Source organism: Pavona decussata, unplaced genomic scaffold (assembly GCF_977016875.1).
Source record: "Pavona decussata unplaced genomic scaffold, jaPavDecu1.1 SCAFFOLD_390, whole genome shotgun sequence".
NCBI lineage: Eukaryota > Metazoa > Cnidaria > Anthozoa > Scleractinia > Agariciidae > Pavona > Pavona decussata.
Window position 1 is genome coordinate 660,308 of NW_028145762.1, and position 22,224 is coordinate 682,531.

A 22,224-nucleotide genomic window follows, 5' to 3' on the forward strand; every position below is an offset into this window, starting at 1 on the left:
ATATAATTAATCATTAAAACCACAATCTATTTCTAATTATTTCACCCCGCGAGAGAAATTGCAGGATTGCTTAAGTTAGTCAGTTATTGAATGACATTTATTTTCAGAGAGGTAAACCTTCTTCCCACTGTAAACACCAAGTTTATTGATAGATTAATAAGCGGTGTTGAAGCAATTACCAACAACAAATAAAACCTCTTGAAGTTTATAATATCAATATAAAGACCTTTCGAAACGAACTTTCCAGTCATCGCAAAATTAGCAAAACTAACTTTGGCAAGAAAAGCTAACGTTGGCAAGCAACTAAAACAGACTGTCTCAAGACTCAAAAACTTAATCTCTGCCAAAGTCCCTTTACGCCCATATTTCCCATTCATTTCTAACATAATTTTATTAAGAATCCACTAAGTTTATTCCTCATCGTTTATATTTCTTCATTTATAACATTTCTTAAGCTTTGCGCACCCGTACACACTAGTGACGTAATGGGCGTGCATTATTATATAACTCCACAACGCACGCGTGTGACGTAGGGCGCGTGTATTATGGCGCGCGCATTTGTTCAAACTTTGTAATCAGAGATCAACTTGCCTGTGCTTCCGCGCACGGGATGGTCGTAGCCAAAGCGAAGTTGTGAGTTGTCTCAATGTGAAGCGCAATGTTCAGCTATTGTACGTGTTGGTTCGATAAACTGATTCAGAAATACGTAACGTTTTGGCAGTGAAAAAAATGCCTCATGTGTTCGTCCATTTTACACGGCGTCAACTTTTCGCGCAATATCACTCAGCGCTAACAATCGTCGTTGCGAGTCGAAACTATGGCTTAATGTCGGCTTTACATGCTAGCTTACAATGTAAGGTAATGGGTTAGGCATATGCTCCCATGCCAAACAAAGGAATAGTGAGACGAACTTGCTTCGGCTTGGATTGGGTGACCTAAAAGTTGACTTGTGTGCGATTTGGAACTCTATCAAATTCAACGCACATGCGCGCCCAAGCTATTTGAAAGGGACGCTAGACGCTAGCTATTAATTTTTAACGTTATATATATGTCCTCTTTGTTTGACCAAAGCTAAAGTAATAAGCATAGAGTCGTAGGAAAGTACACACACCTGCAATTTTATTTGGAAACAATTTGAGCAATGTCAGAAGCGCACAAATGCGCATGCTAGACTTTACAGTGCGCTTTTTAAAAAGGCCCACAACAAAAAAAAATTATAAAACATTGACATAAGGTTCAACAGCATTCAGCTTTAGCGTGGTCTTATCCGTAGCGTTGAACTCTACCTGTAAACGCTGTTGTTAATTTATCGCATATCGAGACAAAGCCAAGACCCTCATGTTAAACTGCATTGGTAATGAGCATGATGTGTTATTCAGTAAGTGACTCAGGCATAATTGGGAAAAAGAAATCCGAGTGCTCCTATTAGGAGTCTAACCTTACCTAGACTAACCTGACCTTCCGATTACTAATTCGGATGCTCTACCACTGAGCTACAGGAGACTCGTGGGAGCTAAGGCCATTAAACTAGGTTCACGAGACAAACATGGGACATACGTTAGTGATATTTTGCTTAATTGCAGTAGTACCTGATTTTGTGTTAAGTTCTCACTCCTAAGTGAAATCCTCTCAGAATAGTACTCAGCCCAAGTGCTCTTTTGTCAATTGATCATTACTTTTATGTACATGGAATTCATTTGTGGTAGCTGTTAATCGATTATTAATTATCCCTAAAGTGAGGTGGATACATCAGTGTCGGCGCTTTTTAGTACTGCGGAATCCCGTTAATTCAAAAATACGTCACAACATTTGAGTTTGGAAGACATGTTTCGGATACTTCTGTATCCATCGTCAGTTTCTGTTACTACGATATCTTCAACCTAGCAGCTAAGTTTAATGGAAAGCTTATGTTAAGTGTTTTCCAGAAGTTAGAGAAACTCTATACCAAAGGAAGAAAGCTCAACTCGGTGTCAACTTTTTGAAGAGCTGTCAAATTAACTGACGATGGATGCTGAAGTACCCGAAACGTGTCTTCCAAACTCAAATGTTGTATCGTACTTTTGAAATGTCTTGCATCTGCATCTGCATTCTGCTGCTACGAAAATACGCTAACCCCGTTAATACGACCACCAACGAGCAATAAGAATTTGCAATCGTGAAACCATAAAGTAACGCGTTTTATTATTCCACTATTATGTCATTTCACCAAATAAGGTCAAGAGAACGCGCACAATACCAGACCGTAATACACCGTAGTGTCCCGGTTAGACCGGTTTCCAAGAGAGCGAAAACGGGAAACAACATTTCACTGGCCATACACTGATAGACAGCTGGATGGACAGATAATGCTGGTTGTATTTCAACAAAAATATTTTCGTAGTGGAATAATAAATCTCCTATTCGATGGTCTTACATATAATACGAGCAGACATTTTGCTCATTGCTCGTATTCTTCGCAAAATATCCGCTCGTATTTTATGTAAAACGATCGAATAACATGTATATATATATAAATATATATATATATATATATATATATATATATATCTGAGCTGATTTTGCAAAAGGTGGCTGTAGTTTTCAGCTCACAGGCAGACGAAGTCTTCCTGTGAGCTGAAAACAGCCAAGAAACTTCGACGCCTTGCGCTGGAATAAATTTGAGGGGGGGCCGCGTCACCTGCTATGCCATCAAACAGGCCAGGGTCTGGCCTTGAAAACCAATGGCATTAGAGGGGTCAGGAGTGCAAAGCTGGAGGGGGGGAGGGGTGGGTATGAATTGGCTTGTTGTGTTGACTTTACCGAATTTTTTTGATTTGCCATTCTCCAGTCAAGGAGACTTCTTTTTGTGGTCTCTAAAGAACATGTCGGTTTCTTTTAGGGTGAAAGATCAATGTCAGGCAGCCTTTCACTGTCCAGTGTATTCTGGGGTAGCTCAAGCAGAAGTCCAGCCAGCGGTGGGTGTTAGGGGAGGGGTAACTGCTAGAAGTGGCCCTTTGAGTTTGTGGCCACCTTTTGGAAAATCAGCTCAGATATATATATATATATATATACTTCCAGCGTCTTATCATGGTTCAACAGCTTAGAGAAAGGAAATTCACTTTCATTCATATGTTTCGACGTATGTGACTTCTATCCTTCAATCAATGAGAAGCTGCTCTCAAAGGCTCTCGACTTTGCCAGTAAGTACCGACCCATCAGCAGACATGAGCGGGACATCATCGTACACGCAAAACGCTCGCTGTTGTTCAGCAACGATTCCACATTGGAGAAAAAATCTTCAAACAATCTTTTCGATGTTACCATGGGTTCTTTCGACGGTGGTGAAACGTGCGAATTAGTTGGCTGCTACCTGTTATCCCTTCTCACCGAAAAGTATGGCCAAAACATCGGTCTTTACCGCGACGACGGTCTTGCGGCCTTCGACAAAACGCCACAAGAAATTGAAAGGATCAAAAAGGAACTGTGCAAAATTTTTCGCGAAAATGATTTAAAGATAACAATAGAAGCAAACAAAACCAAAGTGAATTTCCTAGACGTCACGCTTGACCTGCAAAGTGGCAAACACTACCCATTCACAAAGGAAGGTAACGTCCCATTGTACGTACACAAGAAATCCAATCATCCACCCTCTATCCTGAAAAACATCCCAGATTCCATCAACAAACGGCTTTCTGAAATATCCTCAGACCAAGAATGCTTTGACAACGCCAAAACCGTGTACCAAGAGGCACTCAACAAAAGTGGCTACAATTACAACCTGTGTTACAAAGAGTCACACAACGCTACGCAGCAATCACGGAGAAACCGTCCAAGGAACATTCTTTGGTACAACCCACCCTACAGCAAGAATGTTAAAACGAACGTAGGAAAATGCTTCCTTTCCCTGATTGATCAGCACTTCCCTAAATCAAATCCACTTCACAAAATTTTCAACCGTAACACGCTTAAATTGAGCTATAGCTGCATGAGTAATATCAAAACCATTATTTCCAGCCACAACAAAGCCCAAATTAATAAATCTGATGCCATCAATGATAGTAATTGTAACTGCCGGAATTCAAGCACGTGCCCCATGGACGGAAAATGCAACGATCAAAGCATCATCTACCAAGCCGAGGTCACAACATCCACCTCAAAAGAGACATACATCGGTCTTTGTGACACGGCTTTTAAGTTAAGATACAGAAACCATGTATGCTCATTTAGGAACGAACGGTATAAGCACGCAACCGAATTAAGTAAATATATTTGGAACCTAAAGGATAGAAATATTATGTACAACATCAAATGGCGCAAGATAAAACAGGCCCGATCGTATTCAAATGTGAGCAAGAAATGCAATTTGTGTCTATGGGAGAAATATTTTATTATATGTCGACCTGAAATGTCAACACTGAACAATAGAAGCGAACTTATATCCACGTGTAGACATTCTAAAAAATTCCTGTTAAAGACCGTGCTCGCTTAGACCTATCATATCCGTCTATGTCACGCCAGTAGGCATTGTTCTGTATTTTCAAATTTTGTATATCTTCACATGTATCCGTTATTTTTGACAGTTGCCTGATGATTGCTTCGCAAGAAGCATGAAACTCTGAGTAGCAATAAATGTCTTCAACCAAATAATCCAACTCTGAGAATCTATATATATATATATATATATATATATATATATATATATATATATAAATTTCCTTTTGAAAACATAGAATCAAAGCTTCTTTTGACAAATTTTGCGGTGTTCTGCCAACGTTTTAAGCTTATGTGACACATGAAAGCTTTTGCTAGAGTCTGAAAACATGTATTTATTATAACAATAGAGTTGATGTTCGCGGGCGTAAACATGTTTTTGGCCCGACTCAGGCTCATTTTGAGTTCTGAGAAGGGCCAAAAACATGTTTACGCCCAAGAAAACATCAACTCTATTACTATTATAATAATTTCAGAGGGCATTCACCAAAGGAATCAAAGACAGTACAGTAAGCGATCGCGATATCTTCTGTCAACGCTGCCGGATCGCGTCGGCGTTTATTTTATTGTAGAAAAGCTTTCGTTGTCACAAAAACTTAAAACTTTGGCAGAACACCGCAAAATTTGTCAAAAGAATCTTTGCTTCTAAGTTTTCAAAAGGAAAATAACAGAATTTTGTAAACAGCGAAGAAATAGTCACCTACGACTGTTAAAACTACTTAAACTGAGCGGGTTTCGCTCAAAGAAGACAAATTACATTCAGCTCGCCTCCAGCCGTGGAGCTACTACAGGCATAATTTCCACCATCGCCCGCGAGTTTCTGTATTGTAAAGTCCTCTTTATCTAGCTTAGACGACTGAGAATTTGCTTCTTCGTTAGGTTTTCCATCGATTTTGTAGTTCAAAACAATTTCTTTGCAGATGGCAGCGCTTCCAGTCAAACAAGCAAGAAAACGGCGCGAACAGTTGAATGGCTTCCAGTTCTGATTGGCTGGCTACGTTATTTACTTCTTTCTTATTGGCTCCGAGAAGCGGGCTAAAATATATTTTAGCCCGCAAAATACGCCGCAATGCCCGATGAAATTATTATAATATAACAGCGAACAAAAGCCTACAACGTTGTTGAAATAAAATCCTTTACAATCACTCAGAAATGACTTCAAATACAAGAACTGAAAATGCAAAAAATGAAATAATGCTGAACCCCACTATAAGAAGCTCGCGCCTGCGTCACTCACCAAATCATGATTTTTTTTTTTGCCTTCAGAGATTAGATTCTCTGAAACGTCCATAGCACTCAAATCGAAAAACACTTGGATATACACAGACTCTTTTTGATTAATTAATTTTGTTCCAAAGATATAAAAGGCAGATTTGTATGAAGCACGCAAAAGTGTTGATTTCTGACTATACCAGAACTACCATATCGTAAGGAAGAGAGGTCCTATCTTTGCACAGCTCATCTATTTTACAAGACACACGGTGTAAACATGATTCAATGTTTTCCTTCCAACGCTTTGACTGAGATATCCTATCGAAAATAGAACGAAGGGCGACAGGAGAAACCTGAGAAAGTTTGATGAACAAGACAGTGGTCGAAGAAGAGATGTTGGCAGCTTCAACTGAGTCATAAATCACACCCTCTGAAATTCCGTTCCACTTGGAATTCAATGAGTTACCACAAGCCTCTTTCACAAACAAATGTATCTTTACTTTCTACTTGTTTTAAAGTAACTTAGAGAACTCCATAAGGATCTCGACACCGTTCCTCCAGCTGTTAACTCCCTCGATGCTTTAAAACCATAAAGCAGTGTTTTTTTTTATTTATTTGTTTTACGTGTTTAATTTAGTGTTCTATGTCTTTGTTTTATCATTGTAACCAATTCTTTCTTGACTTGTAATCAGATAACAGATTTTTATGTAACGTGATGCCTCAATAAACAAAGGCATAAAAACGATTGCCACTTATAAATGAGTGGTCATACACTTTTATAATTTTTCACTATAACACATTCGAAAGCCTCAGTTTCGAGTTGTTTCTTGTTGGCTGTTCTACGGATTAACAGCAAGTACTATTTTTGTACCCCAAAAGACTTATTGGAAAACCAAAACCCCCCAATGACTGACGACACTACATATGATAAACTTGTCCAACAATACAGATCAAACTTCTAATACAAACCAATACAGTAGACTGTGTTAACATCCTCGCTCCAGGCTCCCTCGATTCCGCACAGAGTAGACGAAGGACCGCTAAGTTGATGGTCATGAGCGCAGGAAAAGGAACAAATTGAGCCATAATCTTGATTGGACGAGTTACAGTGTAAAGGAGAAACACGCAAGCCACTCCCCAGAGAAAGTTTTTCACACTTGAGTTCTATTATTGAGTTGTGGTTGTAATAAAAATTCAAACAGTCATGAAAGAAAATAAAAGGTAAGGTTAGTAGGTAAATTAAAGCTGTGAAATGACAAACTTAAAAATATCGAGATTACAAATTTTTACAGTAGGATAACGTTAGAGTGAAAGGTCCATTATTCGTCGGTAGAAGGGATTTATCAGGTCTGGTTTTGGTATCATTAGGTGAGTTAAGAGACATTTTCACAACCCCACTAGAGATCGACTTTAGGCAGGAAGCCTTTGTACTTGAAATGGATCTTTTGAGATCAAAATTTACATTGAGAGGCATGTTACAATTTGCTTCATATTATACAATATAATTCGATGGCATTCCTGCGCGCTTGATTTTATGCAAATACGCTAACAGAATATCTTCACACGAATCGAGTCAGATTGCACGTTTAACGATGGTTTGAGCTATTGTATAAACAACATTTTATAAACAAGGCAGTCAAAATTTATTCCGGTGCTTTTAAGGGAAAAAAATTGTTGGCGATGACGGTTGATTTCTCGAGCCTATATTGTTTCGTGTGTTTCCCAATCGAAGATCTTGAGCTTGTATCTTCGTTAATGCCAGTTTGTACATTGTCCGCTACACAACTGGTAATAAAGCACATGGGAATGCCATCGAATTAGATTCAATTATTCAAATTCAAATCTTTTAGCAACTCTGACATCAAGCGTTTTCTCCATTCTTGATAATGATGTTGGATACATCGAAACGTGTAATAACGTTATTATTAATGCGCTCTTTGAAAACATTGTTGGTAAAATTCTTTTGGATTGTGTTCTAATTTAGAGGATCACAATTGCATGTTTGCAGTAGTCTAGAAATTGGGGTCAAAGTTTTTGACTCGGCTCAGTCAACGTAATGTTCGCTTTCGAAATGGCTTGGTCATTACATAAAACAAATAGATTCCATTTTGCCATGGATCTGTACCTTGATATATATTTTGTTTGTTTCTAAACAAAAGATTTTACCAAAGCAACGTTATCTCATAGCCATTCATTTCAAATAAGGTCGATTATCTCGAGTTCTAGTCAGACACTTTAAAACAACTGTGAGAGCAGTTTCAAGGACAAAAAGAAAGCCGAGTTTGGCTACTCCCGCATTTTCGTTATAATTTCAAGGGAAATAAAACTTTAAATTGTCATGTTCTCTTTTCTTTCCAAGGGTCTTCTACCGTAGCAAAAATTAAGAGCGGCTGACTGAGAATATCGAGAACTCGCGGTCAAAACTGAAATTTCGGATTTCCTCATATTTTGTCAGAAGAATCCCTTTAGAGAACTATTTACGAAAATGACATTAAAACTTTCCAAAGATTTTTCGTTTTCGAGAATTCCGGCATAATGTGAAATGCCGTGATCGCGGCGCAGCCGGCGTTAAATTTTGACAAGATTTGGTGCATTTTCAAATCGCTCGGGAAGGAAGACGGCTTAGCGTATTAAAACGAGCTTTTGAAGTTAAGTTAGGCATCCTTCTGAGAATACGGTCTTTCGAAAATATTGCTGGAAGATTCTTATTAACATGCAGTTTTCAAAGTCCGAAGAATCCTATTTTCAGCATTTTTGTTGACACTTGAAATTGTGGAAACTTTGCGGACAAAATTCTTGTCCTGGTACATCGAAATTTACAATGAAAGTTACAGTAGAGCAAAGCTCTATTCTTGTGCTGCAACATATCAAAAATTCAGCTTGGGTAATTTAAAAGCCAGTCTTTGACGAAATAAAACACATAGGGAATTTTTGACATATTTTTTCAAAAAATTCCTGTGGTCACGCAAGGACAAGATGACATGTTTCAATAAATTATTGTTTGTATGTTATTTTTACCGGAGAATTATATAATTCTTGTTCCAACACTAAATCTAATGATCTAATAAGTTTTGAATTGCTTTATATACCTTAAATAAAATAAGTCTAACTAGGGAGTGAGATGTAACCCCAAATTTGAAAAGGTCAAAGTGTCATGTCACCTTTCTGCTCGTCCAGATCTCAACCAATTGTTTTTCATTGTCACATGGTGCATCTAGAAGTACTTCTAGAACCAAGTATTTATGATATATCTTACTAAATAAGAACTTGTTTCAATAATAAAGCTAATAGCAGGCGTTAAAATCACTTTTGGGTTTGTGAAGCTGTGCAAAGCAGGCATGTTTTCTAGATCACAGCCTATAAACAACATGCTGACTGTTGAACTCCTCGCATGTGAACACTTGAAAATGAGGAAATATTTCGAGGCAAAATCTTGCCCTGGTACATCGAAACTTACAATAACATGTATGCTTGAGGTACGATCTGTTATTTTACTGCAACATGTAAGAAATCTAGTTTGGGTATAACATTTATAGTCAAGTGTTAACAGAATGGTCAGTCAGTGGTCAGTCACGCAAGTACTAGTTAACACATTTGAAATACATTTTATAGTTTGTATAATATATTTTCCCGAGAGAATGACAAAGTTATCGCTACAATACAAAATGTAATACTCTAAACAGTTTTTCGTTGCTGAATATTCCTATACAAAAAATTATTCACAGTTAGAGTGAGTGATAACTAATACTACAGCAAAATTCGTAAAGGCCGATTGCCGTGGCATAAAACGCAAGGCCAGAATGATCGACAAATTTCATTATTGTACTTCACGCAACTAGTACGTTTTTCACTAAACAGAAGGGTGACAATCTGCTCAGTTCTTAAATGAATCTGTACGAAACAGCGACATTTTCTACCTCACAGTCAATAGCTAGGGTTAATGACATGTTTACGTTTTTATAACCACAGTGTAGTATCCGAGTTGTATTTGCCTGCCGCTTCGATACCGCTGATATGAGATAAAATTCCATTTTGCCCGGTGCTTTGGCATATGTTCGAGTAGAAGGTAGATCACCTACACGTGGTATTGCTCACTGAAGACGAAACTTCCATCAAAACAAACGTTGCGGTATTTTCATCTTTTTCGCACTGAGGAGTTCAACTAACCCGTGTAGTCTGTTTGTCTGTTTGCCTGTCAATAAACGACCTTTATCGTAGCTAATTAAACAGCATTTTCTAAGTCTTTTTGAGTATTTTCTTCCATAGTAAAGAAAATAACATTGATTTAAAGCTGGTTACAACGCATTCAACTTGTTAATAGATATATAAGTTTGCTGAAAATCATCCCTAGATCCCAGGCGCTTGCTTTTTCCAACCGGCCCTCAAACAATCTTGAGTGAATATGACATTTAAAAAAGAGGACAATGAATGAAGTTAATGCGGGGAGAAGAGGGAGTGGGGAAACTATTGTTCTATCTAAGAGGAGGGTACCATGTGGTATAGGGAGACAATACTCTGGTCTTAGAAGGAAAGGTGACTGATAAAACTTTAAAAAAAAGAGAGAAAATAATATTCAAAAACCGCTATGGTCTCAGCAATCATTCTATCGCTGTGGCTACTTTAATTTGAACGAATTTTGAATCTCCTTCAGTACACACATACCCTTGCACGAAAAAGGTATTCAACAATAATCCGAAGTATTTCCGCACTACAGATGTCATTTAATAGTAACTGCAGGTTTCTCATGCTCACAAGAAAAGCAAAGGAATATGCCGCACCTCTAAGGCCTTTATTCGATTCATCAATGATGATGATGATGATGATGGTGATGATGATGATGACGATAATGGTGATGGTGATAATGATGATGATGATAATGATGATGATGATTTTAGGGTTATTCAGGCATATATGAGTTTCGCGAGCGCGAGGACGAGCAACGCTTGCGGAATGCTAGTCACGCAGATTTCTCCCTCTCGGCCCCTTCCGACTAAACTAGACGTCTTAACTAGATGTGTACGGTCTTCGTTGGCGGTAGCCTCCCACGCAGTCGTTTTGAGGGGACTCGGGGAGGAGTTAATACGAGTCCCCTTAAAACGACTGCGTGGGAGGCTACCGCCAACGAAGATCGTAGACATCTCGACGGCGCGGGCAGATGGTCTGATTGTTATTCGACTCATTCTTTCAGAATATCAAATTCCATCAATGTAAAGACTGTTGTTCTTGGGTCATCGTAGGTTGATCAGAAATATCACCGCTGTTTGTATTCCATCAATGTAAAGTCAGTAAACTTAACTTCATATGTTCAATCAACAACATCAGATGATCGATAACTTTACTAACATGCGCGCGCGAGGATTCATTACATTTCACTGTCAGTTTTGTCGTCAGCAAACAGCTTCCTGGCGTTGGGACCTGGATGACTGGAGATATCTTTTTGGCATTCACCCAAAGAAACGCAGGTTGCTGTAATAGTACGAACTTTGACCGCAACCGGACTCGTCGTCTATCAAGGACGAAAATGAGCACGGAGCCATAAATGCAACCGAAAATATATAGAAACTGCAAAATATGACATCGCGGAAGAAGAAATACAGTTTCTAGTATCGAGCAAACCACTCCAAACCAAGAACGCACATTGCTATTTATAACCATTTTGCGTCATTGTTTATAAATAGCAAGTTTAAAATAGCTATGTACACAGTGATGGCCATAATATGCAAACAACCTTGGTTATTTTCTGGTGCTGTTCTATCCGGATCGGACTGAGAAGGGTGGACTATTGCTCGCATTAATGGGGATGGTTCATTAAATGCCTATTTTGCAGGCATTGGAACGGTAAGTGCTCATTCAAATATATTATAGCCGCAGTGTAGCCGTTAAAGATAATATTATGGCCAGCCTTGCACTAAAGTGAAAGCATGATTTTCTCTACCGGCTCTGATATCTCAGTTCTGTTTATGATATATAGTCTAGGGCCTGCAAATTGAAAACACAGATACCTTGTTCTTCAGCTTTTAGAATTCTCGTCTTCGCTTGTCCAGCTCAATGTAAGTGCATGTCACGACATTTTATTGACAGTGAGGATGAGATGCAGCTTTGACGAACCTAGGATTTATAAAAACTGCGACTTTTGCGCAACTTTTCAGAACCAAAGGCGTTTTTACGCAAGTCGATTAGTAATTTAATGAAACATTATCGCCTGTTGGGGGTTTCAGATACATTTTGATATGAAATATTTACTGATTTCGTTTCGTATCCTTCGCATTGTTGACGCTGGCGTACCGAGGAAAGCGTGACATAACACCTGAACGTTTCATTTTTTTGTTTGCGATAGGTGATCACCTACTAGGAAAGAAATTATTTTTTATAGGGATAAACCCATCAACACATGAGATTTTGTTTCCGAATAACAACTTAGTTTTATTCCAACAGAACTGAAACATAAACAATAAATTTATTTTAAACGTATTTTAAAACTTGTCCTTGCGTGACCACTGCCATTTTTGAAAAAAAAAAAATTAAAATTCCCTATGTGTTTACTTCCGTCAACGCTTGGATTTTAAATTACCCAAGCTGGATTTTTTATATATTGCACTACATGTATAGAGCTTTTCTAAAGTATAATACTTGCTTCAAATTTCGATGTACCAGGACACGATATTTGTCCGCAAAGTTTCCACAATTTCAAGTGTCAACAAAAATGCTGAAAATAGGATTCTTCGGACTTTGAAAACTGCATGTAAATAAGAATCCTCCAGCAATATTTTCTTAAGACCGTATTCTCAGAAGGATGCCTAACTTAATTTCAAAAGCTCGTTTTAATACGCTAAGCCGTCTTCCTTCCCGAGCGATTTGAAAATGCACCAAATTAAATCTCGTCAAAATTTAACGCCGGCTGCGCCGCGATCACGGCATTTCACATTATGCCGGAATTCTCGAAAACGAAAAATCTTTGGAAAGTTTTAATGTTATTTTCGTAAATAGTTCTCTAAAGGGATTCTTCTGACAAAACATGAGGAAATCCGAAATTTCAGTTTTGACCGCGAGTTCTCGATATTCTCAGTCAGCCGCTCTTAAACATTCTAAATGCTCATTGAACTTCTTAGGTGGCTGCGAATTTAAAAAAATTAAATTTGGAAAGAAAAGAGAACATGAGAATTTGAATTTTTATTTCCCTTGAAATTATAACGAAAATGCGGAAGTAGCCATAATTTCTACAAATCAAGATATTTCAAAAATGAATTTTTTGTCAATATTACCCTTTTTTCGATCGAAATCATTAAGTTGCCTATTGAGTCAAACAGACTAGCCGTCTTTATTTTCCATGAGTGTATAGCAAGATGAAAGAGGGTCTGCCGAGCAGTCTGATAGTTTGTTTTCAACTCAGGGAATTCAACTCAGCACAATTCGCTGGTAGAAAGCTCGTAGTCTGATTGCTTTAAAAAATCTTACTTACCACTGATTTCGCAAACGTAATTAACAGAAAAGGTACAGGGCGCGTCGTTCCATTTTCCTGACAAACTACTAGAAGCAGCATACTGATATACAAATACACAATCCTCCCTGCCTCCGGCGTCGTTAGGTTCTCCTTTGTTCCAGTTAGTGTAGTCAGTGTTTGATTCATCGACCCACAGCCACCGTGACCTGTTCCTGTGATCCCTGTGCAAACCAATCCATATATGCTGTGCTACTAAAGGGGCAAGTGCTTGTTGTTCATCTTCTGTATTCAACACAACAAGCTTTGCTCCTAATTGTTCACAGGTAGATTTCGCTGAATCCCACGGTAGTTTGTTGTCCGAAAAACCGTAGCAAGAACTGTTGATAAATCGTAACCAGCCCCTCGGGCATGTTGCTAGAAAAAAAGAAAATTAGGTTTGCAGAAATATTTTGACTGCTAAATTTTAATTTCAGTCATACGATTTCGAATTTTATCTTTGATATTATACCTATATTAAAAATGCAGGATTTAAAGAGAGACCAATAGTGCCAATAAAATAATATAAAAAAATCAATTAATAAACAAACAAATTAGGAAATAAAATTGAGAGTTTTTGGAAATTCGTGATCCAAAAGAAAAGCGAGCTCATTTCCAAATTTATACAGGTAGATACAAAATTTATAAGAGGAAGGTATTGAATCTACTCGCTGAATCAGAAAATATCAGCCCGGATCAACCTTACTGACTCAGATCCAACTAAAACGACAATATAAATTGTAAAAAGAGACATAAACTTGTTTTGTCAACATATTTTGTTAGTTTGTCAAGCTACTATTTGGTTTCTTAGTGGCAGGCTCCCGTGGATTAATCTACAACTTGTGCATCTGTCTGGGTTGAAATAACAGCAGTAGCAGAAGTAGTAATAGTAGTAGCAGTAGTAGTATCTGTTATGTAAGACAAGTATTATGATATTTTTATATAATAATTAGAATAAATAATAATAATAATAATAATAATATATATTTTTAATTTTTATAAAAAATGAGAACTATTTATTAACATGTTTCAAGCAAATTGCTATTCACAAGTTAAAAGTAGAAAAAAGAACTATTAAAAAACTATTTACAATTAATTTCGATGAGAAAAGAGACAACTTTCAAGCCGATTTTTTTCTGATAAAGTTACTATGCTACTCTTATTAAAAAAATCAATCATATATACAAAGTTAAAAATCTTAAAAAAAAGGGAATAAAAACCAACATCAAATGGAAGGCTACCAAGAAAAATAAGAAAAACTAAGAAATAAAATTATGTTCTCAATGTTTTTAACGAATGTTTGCATGTCCTTTCTCGATGTCAAAGTCAATGTCCGTCAATTCTAGATGGATCCTCCTTGTAGCTCGCGAACCTCTTAAGCATAGTAATGCTGATCTCAGCAACGCAAAGGACACCCTTGCCCTGATCCATGACTTAGTAGTCGCATAGCTCTCGCCCTTCTTTGTAGCAACTAACTCAGCCAGCCTACTATGGTATCGCTTGCATTCCACCGCCATTCCACCTGTCGTGCTAAAAACTAATGGCGTGAATGTGGCGTGCTCCACTTCTAAAATTCGGCTAGCATACTGGCGCATCTTTTCCGTTTCATGTTGCCTGTAAATCTGGTTAAGATCCATATCCCTGTAGGAGTCAGCATTTGGGTGGCAAATTCTAACGTCAAAGAAAGCCGACCTCTGTCTCTCCCAGAACCCCCTTGCCATAATATCGCGCCGCGCATCAGGAGCGGTGTTGGCTCCCCTATTGAGCTCTTCTCCTGTGATGTCTTGCAAAACTGGTTCAGTTTCAACGCCATTACACACCATGCGAAGCATTTCCGCCTTCAGACCCCTCAGTTCATTATGGCGTTGGATGAAAAAACCGCCCCTTTTGCATATCATAGCGTGATCCACATTGAAGCGGTCCCCGCAAACACAAACAGAGGGCATATCATAGTAATAATAATAATAATAATAATAATAATAATAATAATAATAATAATAATAATAATAATAATATGAGATGTAATCGGGATATGAAAGAGGTAATGTAGGTAGTCTAAACCATAACCATACTTCTTGCACACTCTTAACATGTGCATACGCCTCCTTGATTTACTAAGGAGATTATCGAACTGCTGGTCCCAGTTTGTGGGGAGAGGTCTCTCCACTTTGCCCTGGACAACCATCACTTTGATCTTTGTCAGGTTAATAGTCGCCAGGTTGTCTTCAGTCCAACTAAGAATGCTTTCTACTTATTGGGGGTCACACTCATGCCTTCCCTTTACCATAATATATAAAATAAAGTCGTCCGCAAACAACCAATGTGGACCTTGTAACATTAATAGGTTGTATATCATTTCAGTTATAATATTGAAGGTATCATGATTACTCACGGAATAACATATAGGGTTCATTTTCCTCAATCCAGGTGTTAAAGTTAAATTCTGTGTATCCTGATTGATTTTCAACCTTTACACCAACCTAGAATAGCAAAGAGCGGTCGTGAGTAACTAGTCTGTCAGATATAACTATGACAAGACGTGACACAAGGTACGTCTGAGAGACAAATGCGGCGATAAAATGACGAGAGGTCGTCTAGAGGAGCTCCAAAACTATCATATGAAACAAAATAAGTTGAATCTTTGATGTGTAATTGGCCGCTGTTTAAGAAAGAAGAACAAGGCAACGCGATTAAAAACTGAGAAACGCCTAGCCAGCTGTCTTTCTGGGTAAGAAGCCAGGTATGAGCGGTGTTTTTATTATGTCCTAATGAGATTGAATATTCTTTTTAGATGATGTGGATAACGGGCTAGCATTTCTTGTATGCGCTTTAGTTGATTAAAACTGTTTTAGATATAGTTGGTGATAGTTCCCAGAATTTTTGTGTGGGCGTTGCAGTTAACAATTATTCCAGTGGAATAATTGTTTTGTGAAAACAAAAAAGAAAAATTGCTAAATCTTGATGACCAGATAATAATTTAGTGGTCGTTCTTTCTCAAGCATGGTATAATGGCTGATATACAATGGCCGTTTAGCCAATCAAAACTCTGGAATTGTATCATCCAATGACCACAGTTTTAATAATGAGATGTACCGTATATCTACTAACAACTGATTTTCAAAGTCGGTGGTTGCAGAAAGTTGACGTAGAACTCAAAAAGGAAAGGCTATGAGAAATGAAGCGCTTTTAAATGAGCTAAACCAAAAGCTTACATGACCCAAACGGCATAAGAAGGATAGTCGCAAAACAGACAGAACAAGAGGGGTCAAATTCAACTGATAAAGACTTAAGGCGTAAGCCAGGGAAATGTATATAATGTCTGTTTTTGTCGCCAGTTATCGTCCAGCCCTTTCTTGTCTGTGTTAGCGAATGCTCTTTTTGTTTTAGCATTTTTTGTCACCTATTTGCACAGGGTTTATTTTACAGCACTGTTTTGCAGAATTTCCGCAATTCGAAACAAACAAAAAAAAAACGTATAAAATTTACGCTGGCGCGTCAAATGGGGCGCACGAAATTGTGCCCAGGGTAAGTACTTTTCTTCTGAAATAAAGTATTCCAAAAATCTATTGCCTTTTCAGGCTGTCTCAATTCAAGCTGTCTCTGTGTTCGTACTCAGCACTTTCTTGAGGTGCTTCTGAGTTATTCTTTTTCCTTCCATTCATAAATAATGATAATGAACAGGGCACGTCACTGTTTGCAAGCGACGAGAGACATTAGAATACGAAACAACCATCCGGGATCTGTAGTTAATCGAGTCCAGACCATCTTAGTCGAGCAAAGTGGAACGTTAAATATCTTTGGTCCCACTTTCTTGAAAAAGGGTCACCTAAAATTACAGAAGGGGGCCCTCTGAGCCCTCATTGGCTAATTTCATGAATAGACCCTGTTTACAAATAGCGAAACTGTGTGATTTAATTTCACTCAGCCTTCCTGGCTCGTGTTGAAGGTTAGCTTTGTCTAAACAAAGGGCGCTCACTAACGGTCTCTCTTTCCACTGATTTATTACAAAGAAGTTGTGTAATACGCCTGGTTCTTATGATTTTTCCATTTTTTAGAGATTCTTTGGTGGCAGAAAAAACAGGTTGAGCCAGGTTTTAGTTTTCTTTCTGAACAAAAAGATCATAAGAACACATAAAAACACCTGAGTGGTCGAAAATCTATTCTTATGATTTAGTAGCTCCTCACTTGTTTAAGATGCCAGCTTGAACCAGATCCACGAGTAACCTCCACTCCTTTCACTTGTCCGTAGTCGTTGGAAGTGAAGTCAAATATGTCAGTTCTAAAACAAACACACTAAACTGGAATGACAACATTTTTTTTGTCATTTAATCAACTCAGAAATTATGCTTACTGTCTGCTGTGGTTTTCTGCCGTGGAATGACATAAGAAGAATCTAGAAACGCGTAGAGGCCATGCGGGTTTTTTGCAAAGTTTTACAAGACACTATGAACCGTAGTTAAAGGGGAAGTATCATGAAAGAATGACGAGAGGAACGAAATCAACTCAATTCTTGAAAGAAACAACTCGTGATCTGTTCTAGCGCATTTTGGAAACAAAAATGCGAGAACTTGAAAAACATTAGCCTAATATTTTTCAAGTTTCAATCCAAACCAACCTACTCATGTCTTTGGCCAGAGGCACTAATCGACAGTTTTATTGCACTGGGGTGATAATTTTTAACAAACTTGACAATTATTTCGTTGTTTTTGCAGACAGTCAAACATTTTTGGGTTTTGAAATTACAGCAAATTTTCGTAATACTTCCCCTTTAAAGATTAATTGTTTATTAAGGTACCAGTTTGAATTAATTGTTGCAAATGACGATTAATCAGGCCAATGCAAGTATACGACAAATTAAAACAAGAGGTTAACCTAACAACTACTTTTCGTGCAATATCATGTCACTTTTTAAGTGTGCTATACGTGACGACTCCTAGCGATTAAAGCACAAAAATATTGCACGAAAAGTTGATGCTTTGTAATATTGACTAAATGGCGATTTTTAACGCAATTTCCTAATTTTCTATTAGGTTACAAGTTCTTGAAGGTAACTTAACCCTATCTAGGCGCGGGAGGGGGGGGGGGGGGGGGGATTCTGCCCCTGCGGCAACTTTGAACCAGAATAACGTTTTTAATATTTTGAGGGAACGTTATGAAACTTCAGATTTTTTTCCAAAATGTATCTGGGAAAAATTTGATGTGCTCGGTCTGTAATTTTTCCAGAAAATAGAAGTTTCTCACCGTAACCTTAAGCTCGTAGAGTTTTCCTTTTCTGGTTTTGATTACTTTTTGTTCAATCTCGGCGCTTTCCTGAAGTTTTGAGAAACTCAAAACAATGACGCAATTGCCACCTTACATGACGTCATTAATTTGCGTTACGGACCTCAAAAGAAACATATATTTTATACTTCCAAGGTTCAGTTTCGGGGCTTTGGGGAATCTCCCCCCCTCCCCCTCCCCCCCGCTCCTGGCCACAGAAGACAAAAAAGAAGCCCGGTCTAGATAGGGTTTACATCAATCTTGCTGGCTCTGCGAAAATTGGGCGGAAAATAACCGTGTTTCATGTTACCCAGCATAAGCGTTTCCCCCTCAAGTCATTGACCTTGGAATGGTAGCCACTACTCGTTGGAAGTAACGTGCAAATCATTTTGTCGTTAGAATCAAACAATCGAAGCCTTTACGTGTACTGGCGCCGTTATTTGATGATGCTACTGAACCTCATGTAAGACGACAATCAACTACCAACAATGATTAGTGAAGGATGATTGAAAACAAATGATATTATGTTATGTTATTAGTGACACCACTTGGCGAGAAAGGTTGAGGAGCATGCTTAAAATATATTTTTGCCACACCATGTTAGGTATTGTTAAAGAAATAATTGTTTAACTTTGTCATCTTTGAATACTTGCACTTGAAATTCTCAGCTTTCGGTGGTTTTCGCAGGATTAATGACGCGAAAAGAAACTTTAGTATTAGAGTTTTAACAACCCTGTAGGAATTTAGAATTGTTCTTCAAAGAACCATTTGTCAGTACAGTTACCTTCCTTTTTCAAAGTTTTCATTTACATCATTCAGTCTCCTTGTCCCAAAGCCTTTGTCGCCATATATTTTTATATCCACAGTTGCGTCCGTTCCAGCACCATCAATATTGGAGGTGTCCACGCGCACTCGATATACTGGAATGAAAAATAAGTATGTTTTACATGACAGCAAAGTATCATCCCAGGAAGGAATCTTTCTTTCTTTCCTATTTTGTTTTTTTAATCAGAAAAAATGCCGAGTCCGGGTCTGGGTGGTGGGGGAATGGGGTTGAGGGGATGGTAGTGGGAGGTTTGAATTAGGGCCCAAGTTATGCAAGCTATACCACTTGTTCCGTTAACAGTTATTTATGTTATAATATGCTTTGATAAACAGCTTATGCAGCAGAAAAAAAGGTTGTAATATAAACCTATACGATTAACATTAAATCACGTTTTCAGGGTAAATTAAAATGAACTGAATTTTTTTTATCCTCGGAATCCCATTAATTTAAAAAAATGGTTTTCATGGAAGCCGAGTAAAAAATAATTAAAGAGTGAAAGAATATTCATGTCTAAAATGAGTACTTTTAATGGTTGCCGAGACAAAACATGACCTGAGCTAGGGTTATCTGAATGCAAGTCGAATTTTTGGGGCAACCACGCATTTTTCGTCGCCATCTTAATCATCGCCATCTTAGAAGAAAATGAAGGGAATTAATGGCGAGATTACCAATTCTACTCTAACAACTTCACTAGGATCTAATCGAGTTTATTCGCAAAGTCTAAGAAAACGACTTCTGGTAGCTGAAAGGTAGCAATCGTTTTTTATTCATGGAAAATTGGATACTTTGACATCCCCCTCCCTTGCCAACCTCCCGAAAAATGGTCAACGGAAAACGACACCATCTTGGAAGGATATGTAGGGAACAAGTGACGAGGTTACCAATTCTACTACTACAACTACCTCGCTAGTATAATGAAGTTTGTATTCGCAAAGTCTAAGAAAACAACTTCTGGTCGCCGAAAGGTATCAATAGTTTTTTCTCCATATAATATTCGGGACTTCACTTTCCCCTCTGGCAATCCCCCGCAAAATGGTCAAATGCTTCGGTTATGCCCGGGGATGGTTGGGGGAGGGGGGGGGGGGGGGCGGGAGGTTGGGATGTTTAAGGTTCTAATTTATCGTCGCATTATCTTATAAAATACAGCATACAACTTGAACTTTTGGCGTATCGCACACGTTGAGGCGTAGATTAAAGTTTTTGAATTTTAAGCTTTAGATATTGTGCAAGGTTAAATTACAATTTACTCCTATGTGATAACATGAATTTTTTTTACTTACCAGTGGACAGTTCACACACGTAAGAGAGAAAAGTATTACAGGGCATGTCGCTCCATTTCGCTGGAGAAAGATAAGATAGTATTCCTGCGCAATCCTCCGTGCTTCCTTCATTGTCAGGCTCTCCTTTAGCCCAGTAAGTGTAATCAGCGCTTGACCCATCGACCCACAGCCATCGTGACTTGTTCTTTGGATCCCTGTGCAAACCAATCCAAGTCACCCCTACATTGTGAAATGAAAGTACTTGGGCAAGTGCTTGTTGTTCAGCTTCTGTACTTAACACTGCAAGCCTTGATCCTGACGCTTCGCAGTCAGATTTTGCTGAATTCCACGTCAGGTTGTTCTGCAAGATCCGGTAGCAAGAGCTGTTGATACCTGGAAACCAGCCAGTTGGGCATAATGCTGAAATGCAATGTAGAAGGAAGATATTCAAACACAAACAGATTGATTATAATTTCTGCGGTATCTTTATAAATTATTATTATTATTATTATTATTATTATTATTATTATTATTATTATTATTATTATTATTATTATTACGCCTCAAACGCAGGGAAGAAAAAATTGATAAGTCATTCTTCGTTCTATTTTCATACGAGAACAACATGAAGATTGATCAAAAAAAATTTAAACAAATTTGCCATGTTCACTTTAAACTTTGACAGTCAGTACATACATGTACATGTAAGGTATTGGCCACTTTATATACCTCGCACCAATCTCTTCATGAAAAAAAAAAATCTTTTCTTGACTACATCGATTATTTTCGAATTGATAGATGTCCCAATGAGTTGAAAGGCGGATTGTGTGTGGTCACGTGACTGATGGCGTTACCACATTAAATTTGAATTCAGTGATATTTTATGGCAAGTGTTATTTCCATGTGGTGTGGCATCCTCCTTGACTTCAAATTGACAAAGTTATTTGGCATTTGCCATTTTTTAGGTGCAAAGGTTTTTTGGAAGTTTCTTGTTACCATTGTATATTAATTTTATAATTATTAAAAAGCTACGATTTAAAAAGCATAACAAGTACTAAATCGGCAAAAAACACGATTCTTTCTCTTTCAAACCTTCGTAGAATTCTCTCTTCTTTCTTTTTGTTTTCCAACACTTCCCTCGAAAATAAAACAGTTTATTCCAAACAACACGCTCTTGAAATTTTCTTAATTAAGTGAGGCTACCCTAGAAAGCAAACTTTTCGCAGGGCTTTCTCTTCATTGGCAGCGCAAAAGTTGAGAAGCGACAAAAAATGGGGCCAAACAGGAAAAAAGACTCTAAAAAACATGCAGAATCGCTTGCTACACAGGTTTGTTAGACACCAATTCTCTTATATCTGTTAGCTTATTTTCACCGTACTGCAAAAGACTTATTGGTATATTTGGTTTAGTCCAGTAAGACGGCAACGAAGAGTTATTTTGTATCTACGACAACTTCTTTCGTCAGACGTTTTACCACAGTTATTGGGGCGGTCATACCTCAAGCTGGCTTAAATCAATGCGGAGTGTACGTGATATTCTCTCTTTTTTCCGTCAAGAAATGAAAAGATTTATCCCTTACTACATTCTACTGTCCCTAAAGTGTGGCGGATAACCTGCATAGCAAGCATTACACTGGGAATTCCTATTTGTTGACTATGGAGAATTAGAGCAGATAGGAAGAAAGGAGAACAGAGGTTAGGGGAGAGCACAGAATTCTGTTT

General features: G+C 37.9%; 2 protein-coding genes across 2 annotated transcripts; both read right to left on the reverse strand.

Moving 5' to 3' along the window:
* Positions 1–6,640: 6,640 nt before the first annotated feature.
* On the reverse strand, positions 6,641–20,570 carry LOC146451392 (uncharacterized). Its single transcript, XM_085099225.1, has 6 exons — positions 20,525–20,570; positions 19,203–19,338; positions 17,345–17,438; positions 15,552–15,639; positions 13,142–13,537; positions 6,641–6,846 (listed from the first exon to the last, which is right to left on the reverse strand). Exons 1-6 carry the CDS (start codon positions 20,568–20,570, stop codon positions 6,641–6,643), a joined length of 966 nt encoding a protein of 321 aa, XP_084955351.1.
* LOC146451393 (uncharacterized) lies at positions 14,280–15,105 on the reverse strand. The gene has a single exon (XM_085099217.1). The coding sequence runs from the start codon at positions 15,103–15,105 to the stop codon at positions 14,449–14,451; it is 657 nt and encodes a 218-aa protein (XP_084955343.1). The 3' UTR covers positions 14,280–14,448.
* Positions 20,571–22,224: the final 1,654 nt, after the last annotated feature.

Excerpts from the sequence above, each read along its gene's own strand:
- LOC146451392 (XM_085099225.1), bottom strand. The coding sequence starts at position 20,570 with ATGCCCTGTAATACTTTTCTCTCTTACGTGTGTGAACTGTCCACTG. Across the intron at positions 19,339-20,524 it reads CGTGTGTGAACTGTCCACTG|TATATCGAGTGCGCGTGGAC; the intron begins GTAAGTAAAAAA and ends TTTTCATTCCAG. Across the intron at positions 13,538-15,551 it reads TGAACCCTATATGTTATTCC|CAACATGCCCGAGGGGCTGG; the intron begins GTGAGTAATCAT and ends CTTTTTTTCTAG.
- LOC146451393 (XM_085099217.1), bottom strand. The coding sequence starts at position 15,105 with ATGCCCTCTGTTTGTGTTTGCGGGGACCGCTTCAATGTGGATCACGCT.